General features: G+C 33.0%; 1 protein-coding gene across 1 annotated transcript; it reads right to left on the reverse strand.

The window, feature by feature from the left end:
• Positions 1-2333: 2333 nt before the first annotated feature.
• On the reverse strand, positions 2334-27744 carry Bgb (core-binding factor subunit big brother). Its single transcript, XM_088236022.1, has 4 exons — positions 27300-27744; positions 22075-22254; positions 5167-5391; positions 2334-3885 (listed from the first exon to the last, which is right to left on the reverse strand). Exons 1-4 carry the CDS (start codon positions 27471-27473, stop codon positions 3772-3774), a joined length of 693 nt encoding a protein of 230 aa, XP_088092148.1. The 5' UTR covers positions 27474-27744; the 3' UTR covers positions 2334-3771.

A 27744-nucleotide genomic window follows, 5' to 3' on the forward strand; every position in this document is an offset into this window, starting at 1 on the left:
ATTGGTAACAGCGCTGAACCCCCTTTCCACTAGGTATGACGATGGAAAGGAAATTAAAAATTTCCTCGCTATATTCCATAATACAGGATAAGTAACGGGTATGTTTTTTTGCAGCCAGAAGTACAGAAGTACCATCAGTGTATGTTGAGATGCACTATCGTGAACCCCCATTTTCATTTCATGGACCCCCAATTTTTTTTTCGTTGACGTAGACCCCTTGCAGGTTGTCATAGACCCCTGGGGGTCGATAAAGACCACTTTGGGAATCACTGATCTAAGACATGCAGGGGGAGTTCCCCACGCGTCGGACAGCTTCTAAAGTCGGACACTTCTTTTACCAGCGAAACAAAGCGTGATAATAGTTTACTTTTACTTTCACCAATGCGAGTTTGTTGAGCACAGCAGGCGTTGATTGGTGGGCATTATCTACCCGCTCGCAGATCGCAGACCTGGGCTCCGATTACAATGGGCAGTTAACATTTATTTTCAATTTGATCTACGGAGTCAAATTAAGTTTTCTGGATGAAAAGCAGAATATGGATACTTTTTTTTTTAAACATGTTCAGTTATAGGTTACTGACGAAGGTACTTGAAATGTTCATGCAAATCTACTCATTTTTGTACACAAATATCGGTTTTCCTTTATAGATAGTCGAAGATAACTATGTTAACTTTCCATTGTAATCGGGGCCCTGAGCGCTCGGCAGTTGCAAATCATGCCACATTTTCTTTGAATTCATTTGTTGGACTCGATAAATAACAAAATATTCGTTCTTGAATAATATTAATTTCTATTTGCAGATAAGTAATTCATTATGTTTTGAAGCAGATCTTATGAGTTATTGTATATTATTTTATTAAAAATATTTTATTCTGAAGTCTAACGGTCCCTAAGACCGGACACATCAAATAACCCCTAACACCGAACAATTCACAATTTGCTTATTTTTTTGTCAGATTGCTTTATTTTTACAGAATATCATGAAGAAGGATTAAGACATTATAAAATTGCAAAAAAGCTTTAGAAAAAGTTTTGCGGAAGAAACTTTCCCTCCGGAGTGCATCTGAAATCTATAGTGAACTCTGTTTGATCACTGGGTATTCAATGTTTTTTTACGTAACTGTTTTCTTAATTTTACGTATAATTAAAAAAAAAACTAGTAAAATAAAACCTACTTCGTATCTCTTAAAATAAACAAAGTGTTCGGAACGAGGGGACACTTTTTCTATTTACTATATCTGAACCTTAAAATTAGGCTAAATATGTATTATAGTATGTACGTCTTTTATAACTTTTGTCCTTTAGACATATTATTAAAAATACTTTTTAATAAACAAATGTGTGCTGAAAACTTTCTTTATTTTTATTTCCAAAAAAACCTTGTATCCAGTATTGAGCGACCTCCCCCAAATTTAATTTTGTATGTTAATTATATGAATTTATGCGGTAGATAATATTTTAATTACACCTTTGTCGCTATATCACCATATACCCTCGTTGCGCTGATTTATATAATTATCTTATCCAAAAACAAGCCAATTTTTCATCGGTCTGAGGTTCGAACCCCGCTCTACCACATTTTACCCATTTTCTATCACATATATAAAAGACTTAAGAATTAACTTAAAATCGAAACTAACCTAAGTAAATATTAATATTTATAGTGTATGGCAGTTAATTGGTGGAATTTCATATTAAAAATTGGCGAGGAATCCAAAATAAAATACTTTAACCGTGTTAAATTCTACTTTTATTTTTATTAATATACAAGGGTGTATAATGTGACGCGTTTCATGTTGTTAGGACATCATCAGACTTTCTTTAAAAGTTTGTAAATGTCCTTACAAGACGAAACGAAGTAGAATTCAATCCAATAAAAGTATTTTGTTTACGATACCTTACCAAATTTTGATCATAATTATTATCTATTATTCTCTTGAACGCATTTTTTTCATGTATAAAAAGTACTACGTTCAACATTAAAACTCTTATATTTTAAACCAACGGTTTTTTAGTGAATTTTGTGTAAACTTTGTGCATGGTTATTGTAAAGGACTAGATCAGTCTTTCTTAAATAGGCCGGTGACGCCCCGTTATGGGCGCTGAAGGCCTTCAGGGGGGCGGTAGAAGACCCAGAGAATATAGGGGGGCGTTGAGTTTTAGAACCTATGGACAAGACTGACAAACATTTATTAAATTGTTTTCTTTTTATGAATTCAAAAAATATGTAAATAATAAGTATCTGAATAATTTGCAATTATAAAAAAAAAAATAACAAAAATAGAAATTCAAAAAGAAATAGGGAGTGGTTAGGAAAGTGAAACCAGTTAAGTTTGCAAATCGTATAGTTTATTTACAAATATCACAACACATAATAATTTTATTCTAAGATAGCACATAATTATAGGTATTCGAACTTAAAATTAAATAACACTTTATACAAATCTAATAAAAGTTGAACGAACCGAACATATATACCGGTAAATGCACTAAAACGAACATTTTAATTTGGTTAACTAAACTCTCGCTTAAAAATAAAACTATTTATTAATCAATTATTCATACCAACATAATCCAGCTATGTTAGCATTATGTACATAATATGTCATCGTAGTCATGATTTTTTTGTTGAAATTAATTATTGAGATCTTGTTGGAACAGTCATTAGATCAAAACTTAATTTAGTTTGATTCATTTTGAATCTACAGGACATTTGTTGAAGAATTAAATGAAATAATAAGCCCTGAACATTTTTATCAAAACAGGTTTTGATTCAATCCTTGTTTTCTAAAATATTAAGGATGTTCAGTATTGCATAAGATCTGTTCATTTTTAGTTGAAGTTTACCGTAGTTTAATTATCTTAAAATCATATCTTCATTTTTGTCTCGTCTGTAATGAAAAATAATGAAATTACAAATGTGTATTATTAAATTAATCGATTATGTTTTTTAATACTATTGATTTTTTATGACAAAACAATGAACGAATCGTTCCGTAAAAAATAAAACTTATAAACGTCATTTAACATGATTCTCATTTTACTATAAATTTATTTAAACAGTTGTGCTGGATATCGTCATAATATTATTCTATTGGTAGGTACAGAACTCTAGTAATTCAGATTTAATTATACAAATTATGGACTGGTTTTAACATTTCGTTTAGCAATGCACGAATCAGTGTAGGTGATCATAATTTAAGTTTGTTGTTAGAAGCATTGGGTAGGTTTTTGAAAATTAATATTATTTAGCATCTTTGGTCATAACCGAGGACTAAACACAAATTACTTCCTCAAAGTACCCCCAGGAAATAAGTTATGTTGTCAAGGGATCATGAAGATCAAGGGGGCGTCAATTTACAAGACGAAGCCAAAATATGGCTTTCATTATCTACCTTAGTAGAATGTAAGGTTGTATAAGAAGCAACTATGTTCGTGAAGGCGTTGTCTCCTAATGGAACATAGCCACGAAAATCAGAAGATCTTTGGTAGTAACTCCATTACTATTTTAATTTTCTTTATGTCAAATGTGAAGAGAGAACATAGGATAATAAATATTTTTTCACGATTCTTTGACTGACTTCTGATCGTGAATAAATGATCGCACTGCGTACCTATGCAGAGCTTTATGAGGCTCTAAGGGTAAGATGAATAGTATTTTCTACTCAATGCTTCCAGGTTAATGGGATTCTGATCTGTATGCGACGTGTGTTGGGGGCGGGCGGGTCGCCCTAGCAGGGCGGCGGCTGGGGCGCTCCCTGCCGGCGGCACTACGACAGGATGCCTCCCTGGGAGTGGGGCTTGAGGCCCTGACCGTGCTGCGGATGGCGGGGGGATTGCTGGTGGCAGCGGGGTTGGTGCAGACCGCCAGACATGCGCAGTTGCTGAAAAATAAATTGATAATTCTGCATTTAATTTTATGTCATAGAACACTACATTTATCTATATTATATAGTACATAAAAATGATAATTGATAATTTGAAGATCACCGTCTATTAAAGTGCTTATTATTTATACGTATTCAATAACATAAATAGTTATCTCTAATGTCTGGAAACATATGCAAACTAATTTTAAGAGACGGTTTATGGTCCCGTGGAAAGTGTCGTGCATCAGGAGGCCCATGGTTCGGATCCCGCTCTACCCCAATTTTTTTCCAATTTCCTAGCATGGGTTTTTACGACCAAAAGAAAATGGCTCAGCAATTAAATTATTTTCGTGAATCATCAGAACGCAAAAATGACATCTTTCAAAAACAAAATTCAATTACTTATATGCATTGTCTTTTTTGGGTGATTCCGTGTAGGTTGGATTCGTTCCGACGTTTCGATTACCGCGATTCAGAACGCTCTCTTGGGGGTAGAGAACGCGTTGCTAGTACGTAATTTACGTACGAACGAGAAAGTTCAGTGCTATGAAAAATTCAATATAAAAATTGCTTCCTAAAATTAGAGCATGTAATTGTACGGCGAAGTATCTCTGTGCATAAAAAAAAAAAAAAAATTAACTACTTTGAATTACATCACAAGTTCTTAAAAATCAATAAATTATAGAGTGTTGTGATAGATTTCCGGTATCCAGCAGCAGACAGAAGAACTTATCAAACAGCAGAACTCACCGACTAGAACTTGTGACGTAGTGACGCCAGTTGGCGGAGTATTTTCAAAATTACAAAACTTAAAAAAATCGTTGCGCTGATAATACAATACATTATTTTTTTATTTTTTTTAAATGGCTCAGTTTGACAGTCTTTAAGAAATATATATTTATTTAAAACATTCAGTAGTTTCTTCCTCATTACGTGCTAGCAATGCTTTTTCTACCCCCGAGATCGTTTTGAATCGCACTATTGGTGTCTACCAAAGACTAAGTGTACTTATGTAGTGCACTTCTAACGAGATCTTGTAGACCAGGTTTAATGAAGTAATCTAATGTCTAGTCCAGTGATGGCGAACCTTTTTGAGCAGTTAGTCAAATTTTGTTAATTTTTTTTTTCGGTACTGACTCTTGGATCACTAAGTTGAAGGCGTCACTTGGAAAAATATAAAATAAGTTGATAAAAATCAACATATGGGTCATTTAAAAAGCTTGCGTGGGTCAGAGTCTGATCCGCGGGTCATGGGTTCGCCATCCCCGGTCTAGTCGAAGCATGGCGTGTACCAACCTCCATGTCCTGGTGCGCGTGGTCTCGGTAGGCGCGCTGCTTCTCCTCGAAGTCGCGCAGGCGCTGGTTGTAGCGCTCGATCTGCTCGCGCAGCAGCGCGTCCTCGTGCGCCGCGCGCTCCGTGTCCAGCTCCAGCCCGCCCGCCCCGTCTAGCCGCTCCAGGTCGAGCCAGCCGCGCCACGCCACGCACACGCCGTTCATGATGAAGCGGGACACGAGGTGCACCTGGGGAGAGACGCGACACATTAGGCAAGAAGAAAATTGTTTTTTTATCAGAATGGTTCATTGCAGCTAGCGCAGCAGTGCCTTTAATTAGTTTAATAGCAGCCCAGATCACAATGAGAACTAGCTGTATATTTGTATAAAAAAAATATATGTTATCTTCGTCAGTAACAAAGGGTCAGGAGGCCCAATTGCAGTGGGAAGCTAAGAGGAAACGCAGTCTGACATTTTTTCATGCAAACCTATTTTTTCCCTGGATTATGACACCAAGGCTGCGATTATCAACGCTATCTTCATCGGAAGGTACATATCGAGACGGTATAAAGTTTAATTGGTAATTATGTACTAAAATGTGTAAATTTGCAAAAATTTATGTACTAAAGGTATTTATGTACTAAAATGTGTAAATTTGCAAAAAAGTATCTTCTAAATGTTATTAAATATTTGTATATAACCACTTACCGACTTTTCTATGTTTACCGGTTTCGAAACGTACCCGTCTCTTCGTCAGGACATCAATTAAACCAACATGCAAAACCCACTATACTGTTCCACTGTAATGGTTTCCCTATAAAACCTATTAAGCTTATCCTCTCCCTCCATCCCCTCTACTTTTTTCATTAATTCTCAAACAAGAGAATATTTTCATAATTGAATCAGTGCATGTTTGTCCTAATCAGTGCATGTGCATTAAAACGCATGTCGTGTTGGTTTTATATTTTTGTGCAACAACTATGGTGAAGGTGTATAGTGGGTTTGGCATGTTGGTTTGCATGTTGGTTTAATTGGTGTCCTGACGAAGAGACGGATACGTCTCGAAACCGGTAGACATAGAAAAGTCGGTAAGTGGTTATATACAAATATTTAATAACATTTAAAAGATACTTTTTTTGCAAATTTACACATTTTAGTACATAAATACCTTTAGTACATAATTTTTTGCAAATTTACACATTTTAGTACGTAATTACCAATTAAACTTTATACCGTCTCGATATGTACCTACCGATGAAGATAGCGTTGATAATCGCAGTTTAAACCAACAGTTTAATTGGTGTCCTGACGAAGAGACGGATACGTCTCGAAACCGGTAGACATAGAAAAGTCGGTAAGTGGTTATATACAAATATTTAATAACATTTAGTAAAATGTTTGACCACAAAGTTAATGCTTTAAATATTAATAAAAGTATCTTCCTTGGTAATTTTGTTTTTTTTCTCCATGCATATTCTATTTTTTATATGGAAAACTTTATTTTGCTTTGTAGGTAAAATATATGATAAATGTTAACATCTCATTGTTATACGGGCCCTGAACAAAGCTCATTTTTTTACACACTATAGATGTTTATCATTAGGAGCTAGAACCACATAAAACCCTTAAAAGCGGCCAGTTTTATCTGCCGTCTTTGGACGTACGGTATCCAAAGAGGTATGATAACTATCTAATAAAAATATGTCAATCGAAGCTAAACTGGCAGTGCACAACGGAGTTTTAGTCCCAACACTTATGTATTGATGTATTGAAGTGAAACATGGAACTGGCAGAGGAAGGATGAAAGCCGAGGTATAACAGGGTTACGAATGATGAAATCAGGCGAGAGTGTAAATTTGAGTCAAGTATAATTGATAAGATAAAGAAAGGGTCTCTGAGATGGTTAGGTCACGTAGAACGAATGAACGACGAAAGAATGGTAAAACAAGTATATATGGCGAAAATGAACGGCAACGTGAGACGAGGACGACCAAAACGACGTGGCATGATCAGATAAACCAAAATCTTAAGTCTGGTCATGTCAAAAGCAGACAGAACCGAAGGGCATGTATGACAAGATGTATGAATGTGGGAGAGGCTAGGATTGTATTCCAGGATAGACGTGTGTGGTGGTTTATTTTCTCTGCCTACCCCTACGGGGAAATGGCGTGATGGTAGTAGTATGATAACTATTTTTGAAAAACGCAAAAGGTAAACAGAAAATTTTAAAAAGCAGTTCAGTTTTGCGGTGTGGAAAACGGGACAACGAAACGTCGATTTTAGTTAGGCTTGTGCTGATTATTCAGCCCGACGTGCAGTTGTCTTTTTCAATCTGAATCGGGGGGGCATTTTCGAGTAAATGCTAAAAAAACTATTTTCAAATACATATTATGCCGCGAAAGTGATAAAACCGATCACTAACCGATTGAAGTATCACTCTTCTTTTATTTCTATAATTTAAAAATAAATGTTACTGTAATAATAATAAATATGGCTGATTTAAGTTGCGCCATTTTTGTGAAAAATAACCTCATGGGCGCTTTACGGTATATTGTATACGTAAACATATTTACATTCTAACTTAGCTAAAGAGAAATATTATATTTTCTGATTTTTTGTTGAAAGTTGACGGTATTATAATCTAAAGAAGTGAGATTTTAGTTGGAATTAGAACTGGTATTTTTTTATTCTGGAATATACACTTAAGTTTTTTTTTTTTTTTTTTGATATTTTATTTGATTATGACCCCCCTCGGTATAAAATATCTCAAATCACTACAGACCACCAGATACGTCGGGCAGTATATCAATGATATTACTCTCTTGCGGAATAATAATAAATAATTTATTGCACATGTTGGTGTCAGGTGGAGAGGCGAAGCCCCGCGGACCGGCGGTGAGTGGCGTAAGGGCGCGGCGCCATACGGCGGCGGCGGCGGCGGAAGGGGCTTCGGGAGGTCTCGTGCCACTAATTGTACCGGTCCCGGGTCCAGGGACCTACACCGGAACACTTTTTATGAAGCAACACATGTGCTGTAGACTCGAGTCTCGAATAGCGTGTGCCGTCTTAATTAGGCAGAAAACAACGGAACTTCGACAGGTTAGAGATGCAGATTATACTGTAATATTTTATTTTATTTTATTTATTTCGAATACAAACAGATGTACAGGTTAAATTAATATTTTTAAAAAAACTATGTAAAATGTATACATAGTAGGGCCTGCCATCCAATTATATGTATTTACTAAATCATACTGTAATAAAGCGCGGACGGATTAAAATTTAAACTATATAAATAATAAATATACTCTGTATTAAAATAAGATAAATATGGACAAAACAAGGAGATAGTGGGAAGGAAAAGAAGGACATTAATAAGGAGTGGTGAAGGTAGGAGTGGAAAATTGCATTTGATTTAATGATTAAGAGCTAGAAAAGAGACAAAACGTCTACTCTTTGTTATTCTGAATCAAGCCTATTAGTTCTCTTCTGTACCTATTGTATACAGTGTTAAATATATCAAGACTATTAAAATTCTTGTTAAATGATTCATATATACGAGATATCGTAGAACGTTTCCGATGATTATATATATATAGTGTATTGTGCTGTGTACGTAATTGATGCGGTGTTAGGTTTATGTTTTTTTGGTAATAATGTCTTACGCCAACAACAAATGTAAATAAATATACTAGTTAACTCAAAAGTAACCCTAAAGCTCAAAAAGGGGCTCGATATACGAGTAACGTAAAAATGCATTATTGAAAAAGTAATTGAATGTTTATTAGAATACCTGGCGAATAAGTCAATGCCAGTCGGGCTCAAAATTTAACAAAATAATTCAATAGGTCCTCCAGGTTCTCTTCGTCTCCAGGTACAGGCGTCCCCTAGAATTTGTCCCCTCGGTCATCTCCTCTAATATGACATGCAGGAGGCCTTCTTGACGTATTACATGGCTGATCCATCTCGCTCGCCTTTCGGACAAGGTCCTGAGCAGGTGCCTTCCACCTTCGATTCTTTGGAGAACCTCCTCATTTGCAATGTGGTCTCTCCAGGAAATTCCTAGTAGTCTTCTATAGGACCACATCTCAAAAGCCTTTAGTCTCCGTTTATCTCTTTCGGATAGGCACCATGTCTCGCAGCCATATATCAAGATACTCCATACATAGGTCTTGATTAGGAGTATTGAGTATTCTTAGTTTTAGGTCTATATTATTTTCACAAGTGCAAGTATGTAGTAATATAATTATATAGCTTCATTAAAATTTCATAGCCTTGATTTATTAGCACACAGAAGAGATATTTTTGATCAGATCCTGATTCACAAAATTGTAAATAATAAATTCGATTCCCCAGAACTTATTAATCTACTTATGTACTTATCGTGTCCTCTCCAGGCCAACTAGTCTCTCTGATATTTTCTATATTCGTAAAATTAAAACTAATCATCGGAAACATTCTACGATCCCTCGTATGTGTGAAGCATTTAACAAAAAAATGAATACTCTTGATATATTTAATACTCCATACAATATGTACAGAAGAGAACTAATAGGCTTGATTCAGAATAACAGAAATAGACGTTTTGTCTCTTTTCTTGCTCTCCATTCATAATTCATTTAATCATTAAATCAAATACAAATTTCCACTCTTTATTTTCTTTCAATCATCCTTTACCACTCCTTATCAATTTCCTTCTTTTCCTTCCCACTATCTCCTTTTTATGTCCATATTTCTCTTATTTTAATTTACACTATGTTTATTATTAAGCCGTCGTCGCTTTATTACAGTATGATTTAGTGAATTCATATAATTGGATGGCAGGCCCTACTATGCATACATTTTACATTGTTTTTATTTATATTAATTTAACCTGTACATCTGTTTGTATACAAAATAAATAAAATGAAAATAAAATAAAATATGCATAATATAATTTTCTGAACAGTACAACTAGAAGAAGATTTTATTTATGGAGTTTTTACTGTTGTTAATATGGAGTGTGGAGTGTGCCTTATGGACTGATGTAAAATGTGGTGTTTATGTTTAAGTTACAATTTAATAATATGTATGATTCTTATTTAGAAACTTTGCTGGTCTATCTTTAAACTGTATTTTTTTGAATGTTACTATATCATTGTCGACTGTTTGTTTCTTTAAAATAAATAACTAAATATGTGTACTAGATTAAGTACTTTTTTTATTATGTATTTATGTATTTTTTAAAAGGTTAAATATAATTACTGTCAATGTGACTCATTTTCCGTTTATAGCGGAGAAATGAGTCGTTAAATCAATAATAATTATATTGAGTACATTGTTTCATATTGATCTATGGTTAAAACTTGCGAATGTCAAAATCTTCAAGTTGTTTTTCTCAGTTAGATGCATTTAGCGTTATGGCACTCTAGACGTGATGGGGGGGGGGGGGGTGCGATATGTACCTGTATTCTATAATAATAATAATCCATTTGATTATCTATGGCATATTACTATCAACAAGTGTTCAGGCGGATGAAGAACTCAGTTCTGTGTGTGAAATAGACCAGAACCTTAAACGAGTGCTTTCGACTCGATGGCTGCTTTCAGGTTAAAATCCTGACTAAGTAAATCGAGTGAAGATAAGTTCGCCTTGCGGTGAAGTGGTTGACAAGTTCGCCTCAAATTACTGGCATGATGGACGTAAAATATTGATAAAGGTTAACCAAAACGTATGACTGATCACCTTACCCTTATGTAACAGATGAACAAGTTATGATACATTTATAAAATAATGATGGTGATAATCATATATTTAAAAAAAAAATGCATTTAATATAAAAGAGATTTTTTAGGACTATTGTAAGACCAAGTATGTTTTATTTCAGCATTTTTTTTATGCAAACGACCCAAGGCTATTAATTTGCGGCTGGTATTTTCATTATTATTTCGACCTGTGGGAGTAATATGCGTGTGTGTGTCAGGTGGTCTGTAGGAAAAGTATACTTTTACTAAATAGGTGTGTATTAAGTGAAACGTATTATATTTTGCAAAAAGTAGATACCTTACTAATATTTACTTGTTAAATAACACGCTACTAAGTTAACAATATTTGCGCAATGATTATGGAAATAACTATGAAGCCATTATATAAAAAATGTCGGTGATAATGTTGTGAATTAGGACTTCTTTTTCTCAAAAATAATTTACCGATCTCACATTTAAGAGGATATTCCGTGGCAGACAACATTGATAATAGGTGTTTAAACATAATACACATAAACACACATCTACACTCACTCTCATACAAACACACATAAACACACCCATTTGTTGTAACACAATTTAATAATATGTATGATTCTTATTTGGAAACTTTTCTGGTCTGTCTTCAAACCGTATTTTAAAAAAATGTTATATCATTGTCGACTGTTTGTTTCTTTAAAATAAATAAACATTGTTTTTTCTATCACTCTCTCGAAAATGCCTCCAGACCTTAGAGTAATAATTTTCTAGATAAGCCTTAAGCTCTATTGCATACAACAAAAATTTTCCAAATTTTTTGTTTAGTTTTAGTTTGGTTTTTAGTTTAACAACAAACGTGTGATAGACGGTTTTGGTTTACGCTCGCAATTCTCAACGCAAGTACCTACGGCCCGTTGTATTGCTGTAATCTGTAGCTAAGTTCGCGGTCAATAATCATATAATTGTTTTTCACGGTATTGAAGACTCTATTAGGTTATAACTCTAATATCCCGATACTGTTCGAAAAAGAAAACTGAACGTCGGGCTGAAAATCGTCAAAATCGACATTTTGTTTTCCCGTTTCCCTCAACCTAAAACGGCACCGATTTGTTTTTATTTTTTAAGAAAGAGTATCAAAATAAAAATTTCTGTGTTGATATATTTTCCGTTTTTAAAAATCATTTATCATATTTGTATACCACACGTCCGAAGACGGCCGATACACCTGGGTGCTTTTTATGGGTTTAAGGATAGTCCTAGCTCCCATTAAAACCCATTTATAAAAAAAAGAAAGACTTCAGAGACACGTCAATGGTAAATATCTGGTTTAAAAAACAATGCTCAAGTGACTTATGTCAAGGACAAAATACGGGAATACGTTTGTGTGAAGAAAAGTCTGATCGCGATTTCTATAACAAGATTTATAATATTAATTTATATGTTTACTTTTTATTATTTTATGCTGTTATGTAAATTTAAGTTCTCATTTATTAAATTTATTAAAATATGTAAATTACAATTTTTTATTGCATATTAAATTATTTAACTAGATATCTGAATAAAAAAAATATATTTTGACACAGTTATCTTAAAAAAGTTACAAAAAAAAATCACTGATGTTTTTTAGTTTCTTCGCTAAAGTTTGACCACTTGTCTAGGTAAATTACATTTTAGTAATTTTAGATTTTTTATGTATTCATTGTTTAATATGGATATTCAAGTAGGTATGTATAGTTTTGTCAATATCGTCTAACATGGGTTAATTTTTTTTCCATCTCATCGTAAAAGCTCGCCTGGGCCCGAATTCTAAAGAAAAGTTAAAATTTATCATCAATTTTATCTATAAAGTAAAATTAAGTTTTCTGTATGAAAAATATGATATATTTACTTTTTTTTTTAATAAATATGTTCAACTACGAGTACTTATCTTTACCAGCGATAAGGTCACTAAAATTAATGCTTCTTATCTTAGCAGGCTCTGATTTGCGATTTCAGGCGTGTGTTCGGATGATTATGGCGCATCCAACATGGCGGCCGCGGCGTCCCGACGCCCCGCCCAGGCGGTATCGATCCGGCCCACAGCCGCACCGCCGCCCACACGCCTACCCAAAACTCCGACGCTTTCTCCCTGATTTACAGATCATTTAAACACCGCTGCAGGGCCACCAAAACAGAATATCAAATAGGAAAATAAAGGTTAGAAAAAGTTTGAAATCAATGATAAATTGACAGACGACATGGCGCAGTTGTTTAGACGGCCAATTGAGGACCGTTTTAACAAAGCGAAATATCTACAAAATGTAATTTTTTCAGGAGAAAGTTTTTTCATGTTAAAAATAAAACTATTACGATTTTAAATAAAATAAAAATTACATTTTATAGATATATGAAATCCTGACTCTGGGAAATTGGATATAAAGATTGTATTCTAATACGAGGTTAAATAAGAGCATTAAATTGTAAGGGCGAGGTTTCTTGAAAACGGAATAAAATAAAAAACGAACTACCTCGTGACGTCGCTAGTCGTTCAGCCAATGATAAGAGAGTTTTAACGTATTTCAGGTTTCCGATACTCATTAAAAAAAAAAAAATATTATTGTGAAACTGTTTCAGTAGATACTTGTACCAGATTTTTGCCCACGCTACTCTTAATTGTTATATAGAAACAGTTTAGTTTGTCAAACGGTTTCTGTTACTGTTAAATAACCGAAACGCCCATCTCTAATAGCTACCATTTCAAAGCGGCCTTCAGGTATCTTATTACGAAAATAACGCTTTATATGTTTTATTATAAATAATAAAAATAATGACGACATCCGTTACGATGTATGAATGTACAAAAATATTTGAAATATTTGAAGCCTTTTTACCGTCAAAAACTGTCAAAATATTTGTTAAGTTTCTGGATTTTTTTCTTCTTAAATGCGTGCAAATATAAATAATTATTATTTTCAGTGCCTCTGATTGAAAAATAGACATTTAAAAATACTTTTGAATTTTAATTATATGTCTTGTATTCTTTCAAAGCCCTGCTGGCCCTGCTGCTATAAAATATATGTCGGTAATTCCTCCTACGAGATGAAAGGGGAGTGGGGAGCATGCGCCCCTAATGAGGAGGTACTCGACGGAGTGTGTTGAATATTACATAAATATTATATATCAAGCATTATTCCAAATCCATTTCGTGTACTTTAAAATAGTACATAAATTTATTATAATAAAATATACTACGGCAACAATAATAAGTACTTAACGAGGTTATAAATTGTGTCTATAAACATTAGAATGCGATGTGTTATTTATTAACGACGATAAAGTTTTTATGTGCGCTTTTAGCATTTAGGCCAGTGTCAAAACAATATTGAATAAAATAAACTGAAATGTAGTTGAAAATATAATGTTAAATATTTACCATATCTAATATCGTGAGCATACAAAGAAAAATGGTTAGGTTAGGTTAGGTTGAGTTAAGCATTATCGACAAAATTAAGAAAGGTCTTTTACGATGGTTCGGTCATGTGGAGCGAATGAATGATGAAAGAACGGCTAAAAAGATTTATGATGCGAATGTGTCTGGTTGTAGAAGTCGAGGAAGGCCGAGAAAGACATGGCATGATCAAGTACAACAAATTCTTGAAAGTGGTCATGTGAAAAGTCGGAATAATCGACGTGCGTGCATGAGAAGATGTATGAATGTGAAGGAAGCAAAGGAAGTGTGCCAGGACAGAGTGGTGTGGCGTTCTATCCTCTCTGCCTACCCCTCCGGGGAAATGGCGTGATGGTTAGTTAGTTAGTTAGTTAGGTTAGGTTAGAATTAAATGAATAAATAATGACTTCAACCCTTAAAATAAGTGAAATTGTACTACGTTTTTAAGCACCCAACTAATTCAAATGCATCTCCGATTTAAAAAAAAGCAGGCCAAACCATGACTAATTAGTCAAAATTATTTTTTTGTATCTTCAGGGACACTAAATGTCGGTAGAATACAAAAAAAAATTCCGCAAAAAACTGCCTAATAAGGAAGTTCAATCCTTGTTTATTTTTTAAAAATTATTTGTTAATGAACTAGGTATTAAACTAAATCAAATTATTATTTTTTGTATCGTATTATCAGCGCTATGTTTTTTTATAGCTTTGTATTTTTTAAAATAATCAGCGTATGACGTCATTGCGTGATTCATGTGGACTAGTGACGTCGTTCAAAGTAGTTCGTTTTTACTAAAATATTTTTTTGTACTTTTTCAACAAACTTTGCAGTATAATTTAATGCTCTCATATCTACAGCGCGTAAGAAAACATGTTTTGTATCCAATTTACCGTAGAGCTTAAGTTCCTCATTAAAATAATACTTAGGTCATAGATTTGAATGAACAAAATGTACTATTGAAATACGTTTGAGGGAAGTGGTGATTATGAATAAAATAATTTTGAAGGACATAGTTTTAAATCCATTATTCAAATATGCATGGATAATATTGTACAAAAATTTAAAATACTGCGCGTATAACATACTATGGAAAAGAATTAAAAAATTTACTACTACTACTGATACTACCATTACGTTATTTCCCCGTAGAGGTAGGTAAAGAGGATGGACTGCCACACACGTTTACCCTGACAAACATTCCCAGCTTCTTCCACATTCATACATACTCTTCGGTTGTGTCTGCTTTTGACATGACAAAACTTAAGATTTTGATTAATCTAATTGAGCTCTTCCCTGGTTGTCATCATTCTTGGCACATATATCTGTTTTAAATTCTTTCGTTATCAATTTACCCTACATAACCAAACCACCTCTGTGACCTTTTCTTAATCTAATCAATTAAACCTGTCTCAGATTTTCATCATCGCCTGATTACATCATTCGTAACCCTGTCATACATTGATTTACCACACATTTGTCTAAGAGATCGTATTTTGACTGCTGTTATCAACTAGAGTCTAGATCGTCCACAGTCCATGCGCTCAGTGGCTGCAAGACTTGTTATAATCTAACTCATACATTGATGTCCTACTAGTTTTCGACACCTACGTATTTGGTGTTTATTTTAGTAATGTAATTGCAGTGACGAAGGGAACTTAACATGATATCAAAAGGAAAAGTATTACGAGTTTCGCGAAAACGAAAATTCAACATGGCCACCGTTTCCTGTTCGTCTCCCTCCAACTCTCATTGCGAACCTTCCCCCACCAGTTTTCATTGTGAAAGTAAAAAGGGGACCGTTCTTCCGAACGTATGAGGGAGCCTGGGGCAAGTTGGAACCAGAGAGACTTGAATATATAATGATATATAGTATCAGTCGGAACCGGCTCCCGTGGAGATAGAATTACAATTATTATTATTACACCCTGCCCAGGGTGCCCTTTACACCCATGTATTTCCTTTGTGTTAAACAATATCTAAATCCTGTATGTATTTTGTTTCATTTCGAGAGGGTCCTTATGTATTGAAGGATCAAAATATTGTGCGTACTTAAGAGGATTTTTTGTATATTTTTGGCTCTACAATAGAAAGCATAATTCAATCAAACCGTTTTGAACGTTCGTACATTAAATAAATGCATATCTCAGTTTACTGTTAACATATTACATTTTTTCACTAAGCTTAGTAAATTGATAACTGATCTGTTTTAAAAAAAATTATTGATGGATGTTTCTACCGTTATTTATTCATCCAAATAAAGCAATTTTTATTAGTTGAAGAATTTCCAACGAATAAAATAAATATAAAATATAATAAGATATAAAGGATGAATGTCAAAAGAGGAAGTTTTGAAAAAAAACGTTTTTAGGTTTTCAAACCTCTTGGACATTAAAACAACTTATAAATATAATAGTACATAGTTAACGTTAAATAGCCTATACTGTTTTAAATAATCTTAAACTGTTTTCACCAATAGTATTTCCATATTTCTTTTATTCTTTTCTTTTATTTTATAGGATATTTTTTTTATTTATGTAATTTGAACCGTCATCGCTTTATTTTAGTGTACGTATTATTGAATGACAGGCCCTATTATTTACGTTAAAAACGTTTTTTTTTAAATTTCTATTTATTATAATTTAACCAGTACATCTGTTTATATTCTAAATAAATTAAATCATCGCTTTATTTCCAGTATTCAACTGATATTCTTACTTTATCCATGGATACATTTTTTTGTTAATTTTTTTGTTAATACTAGTGGTGAATTACAGCACAGAACACCCAGGCTAGAGAAAAATCACATTGAATGTTAGTTTTCTCACCGGGAATCGAACCCGGAACCTTTCGTTTGTGAGTCAAGCGTCTTGACCACAACACCACAGAGTTTGCTATGTTATTATATATTGTTATATTTTAATTTTATTTATTTATTTATAAAAAGATAAGGAAAAAACATTACAGAAATATAAAAAGCATGAATCATTTAATATATTAAATACTTATACAATTAACCATAACCAAGAATATTAGAAGAAAAAAAAATATCTTGATGAGGAGTGTTTCCTGAGAGAGGTCTCGCTTTCGTTCTCGTATATGAAATAATTAGTTCAAAAACACAACGATTAGATCAGTTTTTCTCAAAGTGGGTTTTCAACTTTTTTTTCTCCTCTTGGTCTAAAGGTCAGAGCGTTTGCCCATCATGCAAGAAGTCTCGAGTTCAATTACCGACATAAAGATACGAAATATTAATAAATTTTATAGTTATTGGGCTGGAACCTGAAGCGTTAATCTTACGTTCATGTATAATTGTAAGGTTGGTGTTTTTTCAATTTTATTTATTTAAAAATAACAAATAACAAAACAGGTCAATAAAACTACGTATATATAAAAATAACACGTAGTAATATCTTGAGAATATTTTAAAAAATAAGATTATTTTGCAAACGAAAAACTCCCTCAGAGACGTGAAAAATATCAATGTCCAAAGCAATATTGTTCAATATAGAGGTAGCCCTTCAAAGAGGCTATTGATGCCATTGAGGCCATTGATGGGAAGGAAAAAAGAAGAACAAAGGAACAACTTAAATATTTAGATAGTGACATTTCAATCTTGACTTAAATGTAAATAAAGAAGGGGCGTCTCTAACATTAGTGGGTAGATTATTCCACAATCGAGCAGCTACTACTGTGAAAGAGGAGGCGAGAAAATTAGAGCGATGAAAGGGTATTAAAAGGGTTCTCTCCGTTACTAGAACGAAGAGATAGTCCGTGTTGTGATAGAGGTTGGAAGAGCTAATTAAAAGAGGAGATAATTCTCGAGAGAAGCCCTTTAGCTCTATTGCATAGAAAAAAAACGTTCCATTTTTTTGTTTGGTTTTTAGTTTAACAACAAACGTGTAACGGACGGTTTCGGTTTGCGCTTATAATTCTCGACCCGAGTACCTACGGCCCGTTGTACTGCTGTAAGCTGTAGCTTACTTCATGGTTAATAATCGTAAATGGTGTTGTCCGTATGGGCGACTCTATCATTAGCTATAGGCGTGTTATTACTCTAAGATTATTCTGATATTCGGCTCCCAACTCGGGGAAAATTGACAATCTGGCCCAAACAAGATAAAGGTCACCCATACCTGATGTAGACCATTATTCCTGTATATTGGAATGCAGAACCGTCTATGCTGACGCTGTCTTAAGATCCGGAACATAAATGCTAATGCTCCGCATAATTGTATATAATGGTGTACAAATGCAGTGTCCTTTGCACCATTATGTGCGAAAAGGGAATAATGATGATGATGACGTAAAAAATCAAATAAAAAAATTACGATTTTCCTATAAAAATCTGATGACCTACAAAACGTGATGTTCTCTGTCAATAACGTACATTTATACTTGACGGCGTAATATACATAATTGTATTTGTGTACAAAAATCCTATTAGTATTCTTACATTGGCCTAGCTCACTTCGGGAAATTTATAAAACGATGGCGTGTGATGGGACAGCTTAATAGAATTCCACGAACCGTCTGATTGGGCGGATATCGGATTTTCCAATGGTGACGTCACCGAAGAGTAGAAATGCCCAAGGCGACGGCTGACCCAAGAGCCACTTTCATTACTATTAAGAAACAAGTATGCAGCCTTGTTGTTCAAAAACAAACAAACGTTACACAACGGGTTTATACGTACGTGACGTCACAGTATTAAATGATTAATTAATAGTAACATATTACAACAGAGATGAAGAACATTTAAGAGAAGGTAATATAGAAGTCTAAGCATCTACAGGGCTTATGACCTGTCAATGGCTGGTTTAAGTGGCCACTTTACACACTGTGTAACATTCACCATTCTGCCTATATTTGAACATCTATATTCCTTCAATTCTTTCATATGTTGACGTTTGTGAAGTTAAAGAGGTGAAACCTTTATTTATGCATGATAGATACGTATGATTGTCCATCCTCTCTGCCTACCCTAGGGAAAATAACGTGATGGTAGTAGGTAACGATGTAATAAATAAATTGATATATTCTCACCTAACAGGACATAAAACAGGAATTGAAAAGTACTGTGTTTTCCAGAAACACTGTATTTTATTAAATTCACTTGTATTTCAGCAAATCAGTATGTACGTGATTTGGGTTTCTGAATTATTCAATTTTATCAATAGTAAATTTCCTACAAGCACCATTGCGTACACAGTAAACAAAGTTCATTAATTTATATTTTTTGCTACCAGACTATGGTTAGTGGTTAGGTATGTATTATCAAATTAGTTTATTAACATATCTTGATTAGAAAAAATCCGTTCACATTCATTATTAACCTCAGTAATTAGCGCTTTCACTTTCTCACAGGCATCTTTAGATGAGTAAATATTATACTACGTACTCAACGCTCATTTATGATAATTTCCGCTTTTGCTATCCCTCTATCATTCAAAATTGAGCGCCCTTGAAGTGATTACTCACGAAAACGACGCTGTCAAAATTGTCAAAATTTATTATAATTATAATTTTATTTTACTTTTATTCTTTATGTTAACCACAAATAAAATAAAAAATGAATCGGGTTGTGGTCCCGTGGTTAGTGTCTCGTACTTACGGATCAAGGGTCCGTGGTTCGAATCCCACTCAACCCTTACTCGATTCCCATATTCTAATAGTTAGTTATTTACAACTCTTTAAAAATGGTCCTCAAAATGAAATATTTGGGTAAATCATAAGAACGCAAATATTTCTTTTTACCAAAAAATATGTGGAAAGATTGATTTTATAAACAAAATAAAGTAACTTTTTAAAAAGTCGTTAGGTATACCTACATTTATTCTAATAGTTTTCAATTACGTTTAGTGAAATCAAATTACAAAGAAACGTTGATAGCTACCACAACTTGTTTAAATAAAAAAAAACAGTGATATAATGATTATTATACAATTATTATTAAAAAACCAAGTGCTTTACTGCGGTTATTTCCAAATATTGCAAAAGTCAATTCTTAATGTTATGAACTTATGATAGGTACTTGTACATTGATACTTTTCTAACAATGTTTTACAGTTTTAGCACAAATTTTATAGTCTTTTTATTAACTGTGCTTTACCATTATTACGTTTAATTATATAAGGTACAAACTATGCTTTCCCTTTACAATGTTCTACTTTATCTTTTAACCATGTTATACAACTTGTACAAATTGGCTAGAGCCGTTAGTAAACAAATAAATTAATATACAGGGAAAGGCGTCGATCAGCGATATTTTGAAATTCTGTTCTTCCTAGAAAATTGTATTACTAAGCAGGTAAAGAAAAATAACCCACGCGACCTTTCCAATAATTCTACTACATTTACGTTTAGAATAAACAGTCATTTGACTTAATGGTTTACACATAATCATGATTCAACAACGCGGAATTCATCTTTATAGTCGAGAGTGTTTTGTATTATAATGATTGACTGATTTCTTTGATTATGATAAAAACGCTTTTTTGTTTGGCAGTTTTCGTGACAGCTGGATGGCCTCAGATAGCATTACGATACATCTTATTCCAGTTAAAAGACTGAAAGACATGACCAAATCCAACAAATAATTGGTCACCTAAGATGGCAAGATGGACATGTCAAAAAGTCGGAATAATCCACACGCGTGTACGAGAAAATAATCCTGCAGTTCTTTGGACATATTTCTAGGTGGAACTCTGATAGTTTGGAGAAAACCATTTTCCTGGGAAGTGTCGAAGGGACAAGGTCGCGTGGACATCAACCGACAAGATGGAGCGGTTTAGTCACTGAATTATCCGAATTATCACTGACGAACGCCTACAAAAGAGCACGAGACCGTTCCCGATGGAGGGAGACTGTCCACAGACGAGCCATGCCTGGAGTCAGGCGTGATCACCACCCTCAGACATGAGGCACGGATTGAAGTGAGAGAGAGATGAGATGTATGAAAATGTAGAGGAAACAAGGTCTGTAGCATGTATGCAAAGACATACTGATATGGCGTTATGTCATCTCTGCTTATCGCTACGGGAAACGGGGGATAGTTTGTTTGTAAAATGCTAAATAATGCAGACAGTTTACCATATAAACGAATTACGTATAATATGTGGTATTTTAGTTTTTTTTTTAATAATAGAAATAACTGATTCTATAAAAAAAACAAAGTGGAAAAAATGTTCTTAAAAAACAAATTAGAACGAAATCACTTTGATTTTTTGTATTTTGCTCACATACACTTAAATAATATCTACTGTAAACTGTTTTTTTTTTGTTGCCTAAAACTGTTATAATTTTTTGAATACTTACTTTGATACTTCAAAAAATATGTGTAATAATAATAATTTCTGTTTATTAGATAAGTACCTACATTTTGACTAGTCATACTATGTAACGCTAAAATTTAAATTTTGTACCTGTCATTTAAAAGCCCTCTGAGCGTATATAATAAATAAAATAAAATTAATAATGTGGCAAAAGCGATAAAAAAAGAAAAGTGTATTCATTTTTACGAAAAAATTACAAATTCGGAGACCATATCAAACCTATAAATACATTTTTATTGGATCCGAAGGTATACATACGGGTTCTTTGTTAAAGACAAAGAAGGAATGCCGTAATGTGTTTTAACGCTGCCTAGCTAAGTTTAGATCAAAATTATCCGGTCAATTTCACGAATATATTCATATTCTTCAATATAATGGCGCCAATTTTGATCGATACCCTACCGCAGACCCCGATACAAGTCATTTTAAAAAATGAAATATTTAGTTACCTTTCCTCTCTCCTTCTGGAAGTCACATTCTCTCTCCGCGTATGGGGCGTGGTTGAATACGAGCTGAAGGTTTGTTCCTGTGGCTGTGAAGGCGACTTCAGCGTGGCCCTCTCGACACCCATTCTGGAACCGCACTTGTCTTTCTTCCAGAGGCCGGTCTCTATACCCGGTGAAGCGAACCTTTAACAAATATATAAATATCCTTAAATGAATGCTGAAAAAATAACATATCTACGAGTATAAGCGACAGACAATTGGCTAAATGATAAGATTAAAAAATAGACACGTAGGTCATTTTATCTGAAAATGATCTGAAAAATTTATAGTATTTTCGGACCAATATTTAATGATAATAATTGTAAACTGCGTAGTGTACCGGCTTTGGCGCTGTCTTATAAACACAATTTTATGATACTTTGCCTCAAAAGTCTGTTTTTTTAATAAATAATATGTATGCTGAAATTTCATGTTTAAATTATTTAAGATCTTATTTATCATATCTATATTTGTCACTGTTTTGAGAAAAAAAAAGTTTTGTTTCTTTACACAAGTGTTTGGTATTTTTTTAATTGATTATTTTTTTGTATTCTGTTAAAAGTAAACGCCGTCGAATGAATAAATAAATCAAACACATACATCAATAATAATGTAAGATTTGTGGTGGTGTTGAGGGTTGCGGAACTCTTACCCCAGTTGGAGATTGACAGAAAACACGAGGTTTGAGGTTTAATGCGAATTTATAGCATGTTCAATAAGATACGACGTTTTATTATGGAGCGCGAGAGTAACGGCGATTAGGAATTGAACTGACTGCACTTGGACTACATGCTGGGAATGAGTGACTGCGTTGAGCTGACTGGGCTGACTCTTTGGACTGACTGCTTGGGCTCACTGTCTGGGCTGACTGACGTTACTAAGCCTTGTGGTCTCTTTATAGGCCTCGTTCCATTTTTCTTCATGTCTCCATGGTAGAAATGACATTAATGTGCTGAAGGACGTTGCTCTTGTGAAGACAGATATTTTAAATTTAATACTGTTAGTATTGCGGAATATGTTTTATTGTATTCAATATAAAATGATGACTTGCTTTATAGGTCGTTGCTCTATATTTTATGTGAAATCATTGGACATGTATGAGATCAACGAACCATGACTACCACAATAATAATATAATATGTTTAATCAAGTATAATAATGTAACTAGATTTTTGGTGACCTAGTCCCTTTGTATAGTGGTTAATTTGGCTACCATTTGGCTACCATGCATGAGGTCTTCGGGCTCCTGATATTTATTTTGCACCTTAAATATGGGGCCCGATATATTCGTTAAGAATTTCACAAAGCCCCTTTACTTTAAGTAATATTTCCCTCCTCTTTTATCATTTAAAATGTATTTTTTAAATGTTTTTTTATTATAAGTACTTAAATAATGATGTCATTTTATGTTTGGCATAAAATTGGATGAAAAATAAAATACGGTTTAAAAATTTATTCTTAATAGTTAAACATTTTATTTGTCTTTTTTTATTTTCACATTTACTACTTTGTTTACTTTTGCATCATATTTATTTTCATTTTAATGTTTCCACCTATAAAATCTGCTGTTGACTTTTTACAATTCATAAATATTTACATTTTAAAATAAAGCTATACAGGCATTACGTGTTTGGGCCGTTATTTTTTATGCAATATTATTATAATATATTGTGATTTTGATAACAATATAAACTTCTTGGTTTTTAAATTTATTTTATCTTTATACCAGACATAAAAATACCAACATGGGCGAAAGCGTCGTTGGCCAATAAATGATGTAATGAAACTTAACCAAGAAATTTAATGAATATTTTTGTCAAAATTAATAACCATGGAGTTTTATTAAGAAATACGCATCTACACAAAAAAATCAATAATATTATATCATATAATACCTATAAGAATTTATATTCAATTAATGTTTAAATGTTAGTAAATAAATGTTAAAATCGACAGATAATGTAGCAGAGATTGAGAATCTAGTTTTATACATTATGTACTTACATCTAGTCATTTATAAAAGTGTTAACTTTTGTTGCATTTTCATCATATATTCTTTGTATAAATTATAGCTAAGCAGGATTTGATTCGTAGAGTTTAACTTTTTTTTTTGTTGAATTATCTTCGAAAACTTTTATCAATATTTTATAATTTTTTTAATATAGCTCAGACGATGACCCATTATAATGGTCACCCTATTTATATTTATTTTATACTCTTCCCTTACCCCTTTCCACCTTTTGACTTGAAAACAGCGCAGTCAGCATACAATTGGCGTTATAAATGCCGGTTCTAAATATCACGTCGTTACGACTTGCCGTAAAATATAAGATTTTACGCTGAAGGCAAAATTTGATTAAAAAAACACATTGGTTGATCGTAAAGTAGTATTTTAAATGCAAATTTTAAATCTCACATCGATACGAATATTTACTAACATTTATTTACTGATTTATCTTCAAAACATATCTACCTAATATTCAAATTGGCAAAAATCTCGTAATCATCATAAAGCCAAATCTCGAACAACCACACCGTATGATGAGGTAGCTCAGTGTTTTTAAAAAAATGTTTGTTCAAATCAAAAAAGCCAAAATAAAAAATATAAAAATTAAGTATCGTATTCTCCTTTTTAAGTTTTTTTATTTTTAAATTACTCCTCGTGTGACGTCATAAGTTCTCCCCGGTGAGTTCTGCTAATTGGTGAATTGGCTTCCCGTAAATCGGAAATCTATACCAACACTAAATCAATCATAGGTTGTTTCTGAAGAACTAGTGACGTCGTTCAAAGTAATTCGTTTTCATTAAAATCCGTTTTATTATTTTTTTCATATATTTTCAAGAAAATTCACCGTACAATTTAACCCCCTAATTTTTACCGCGCATAAGAAAACATTTTTATATCCAGTTTCCCGTAGCACTGAACTTCCTTATTTTGGTCAGAGTTGTTAAGTTATCGATAAGATAATCGTGTTTTAAGATAATATTTGGCAAAACATCTTAGTAAGAGAAAACTTGTATCGTTACACAGTGTTTGAAGAGTAATTCAGTGTGGTATATTTTTGGCGCAATGCGGTTACCTGTGATTACTAAGGATTAAGTCATTAACAGAGAGTAAATATTGATTGAAAAGTCACGTGGCGAATCAACAGCCTGAACAGAAAACCATTTATGTATTTATTCATTTATTATTATTTTTCTTCGTGAATTGAACTCTCTTCTGAATTCGGATTGAAGTCACTCCTTTACATTGGTTCTTCTCACCTTAACCTTCTGCCTTTTCATTTTAAATCAACTCCTATCCGGTCTATAAATTATTAATAATCTTGTCCCACTGAAAAATCTGTTTTTATCAAATGTAAAGCAAATGTTTGAGTTTGCTGTTTACCATATTGATGTTCCATATATATTTTTTTAAACTTAATACTCAAAACAGGACTTTTGGTCCCATGGAGTTGGAACTTGTCCCAAAAATGCGTATTAAACTGTTTATGGTAAATGAATAAATAAAGTTTAACAATAAAAACGCCTAATTTTGGGCGTTTTGAAGCCGAAATTCGGTTTCAGTTTCGGCTGCAAATCTCGTTTCTGATAGTCATAATATATTATAGTGACGATGATAGGCAATCGTAAATTAGTATCTACACCACTTTAAGGATATTAAATGTAAAGAATAATTGAAGACTAAATTACTTAATATTATTTGTTTTTTCCCCCATTGTACTTTTGAAATAAAATTGAACGTCATGTTAGCAATACGAATTATTTTTATATTCAAATTATCAGGTTTAGAGATACAAAATCTTCCAAGCGTTTTTGTCAACTACAATTCTTAATTTGTCTACAAACATTTGAACAAACTCAAAATAGTTTTCAAACTCATTAGCATTTAAATTGAACAAAAATGTAACATGTATTCAAATACTTAATTACTAAAACACAATTTCAATATTTTACCATATTTAAGTATTAATATATTAAATTCCATTTTTGATACTACCTGTTACAACAATAGTAAATTGAATACAGAGACATAAGAGTAGTAGCAATTAGCTCATATTACGAAGAAGTGTATTTATTTTACTAAAAAAACAGTTATACGAGTATTTAATTAGTTTACAATGGTTTGGAAAATCTCAAATAATTATTTTGTATTCATAAAAAAACGACGTATTTTTTAAGAGCGTTTTTATAATAATTATAAATAAAAGCGTTGATAAAGGTAAATCAAAAAAACAATATCAAAATAACGTACCTAAGTTTAATACCTATCAAAAGTAATTATGTCGTGTGTTGTGACGCTGCCCGGTTGAGTTTCAATAAAAAAGACGCTTTGTTTTTTTACTATTGCACACTATTGCATTCCTTCCATGCGCCTCGAACATAGACCCCATCTATAGGTATATTTATTTTTAAAAGGAATAACTTGCCAAGTCTCTTTTTCGGGGTTTCTGAGCAGATGGAAGAGAGAAGATGCCTAAGGAAATTGTAAAAAAATACACCACAACACGAATTGAAGAAAAACCTTAGATTTTTCCTTGTAACTGTCGGGAATTAAAACCGCGACGACTTTTCTTAGTTCGCCGTCTAACCACCTGCGCCGCGGCGCCTGTGTATATATTTAACGTTGCTACCTCTCTAATGTTGGAAGATGTTTTTTGTTTAGAGAGGAATTTTGCTTTAAATTTTTAGTACAAAATATTTTTAGGTCAGTTGTATAATTTTCAAAACCATTAAAAATATTTTTCAGTACCAATATAAATAAATACACGGATGTAATGATACAATGTATTTTATAATATATTTCTTAAGATTGGATTAAAATTACCTTATCTAAACCAAACTTTTCAGACCACGCCGAATTCAATACCCGATCTGACATTACAGTTTTTTTATTTATTTAAACAATGAATAATTTGTAAATCTTTGCGAATATTTTGGAGAATCGCCAGTCGCCTAAAAACAAATTAATGATAAACCGTCAACCGAATGCATTAAAATAATTATAGCACTTGTTAATATTTATTTTTAATAATTAATTTAATTAAATTTATATTTACGTAAGAACATCGTAGATTCGCCACAGTTATTTTGGGCATAATAGTTTTATGCAGAGTGAAATGTTTTGGTAAAACATTTTAGATATTAATGAAATAATTGCACAAAAATAGTAAATAGGTAGTATTTACCTCGCTTTCTCGACTTAATCTTTTAAACAGATCATCCGATTCGAATTTCGCCTTCTGATCTGGAACTACCCTCGGCATCTTGAAGATGAATCTTGGTTTGGGCTGTTCATACAACCCCATGGAGTCAAAGGGAAGCATTCCAGCAAGAGCTGCTGCATCAGACATCGAGTGCATCCTGGACTCTTCACTTGAGCGGGGTATTTTTACAAATGTTTAGAAACTGCGTGTGAAAAACTTCACTTCTCAGTGACCACTACACTATCATAAAAAAATTTACCAACTGTATTCAACCGCGGTATCTCAATGTCACTTCAAATTAAAAACGAGTTATAAATATTACAGTTATGTAAATGAATAACAAACGATTTGTCGATCGTGAATTTGGAAGATAAATATTTTGTTTCAGAGCGACGCGACCTCAACCGAAGAGCTTCGACGAGACACT

This window comes from Micrasema longulum, unplaced genomic scaffold, assembly GCF_059751315.1.
Source record: "Micrasema longulum isolate JH-2025_06_02 unplaced genomic scaffold, ASM5975131v1 h1tg001492l, whole genome shotgun sequence".
In the NCBI taxonomy this organism is placed as follows: domain Eukaryota; kingdom Metazoa; phylum Arthropoda; class Insecta; order Trichoptera; family Brachycentridae; genus Micrasema; species Micrasema longulum.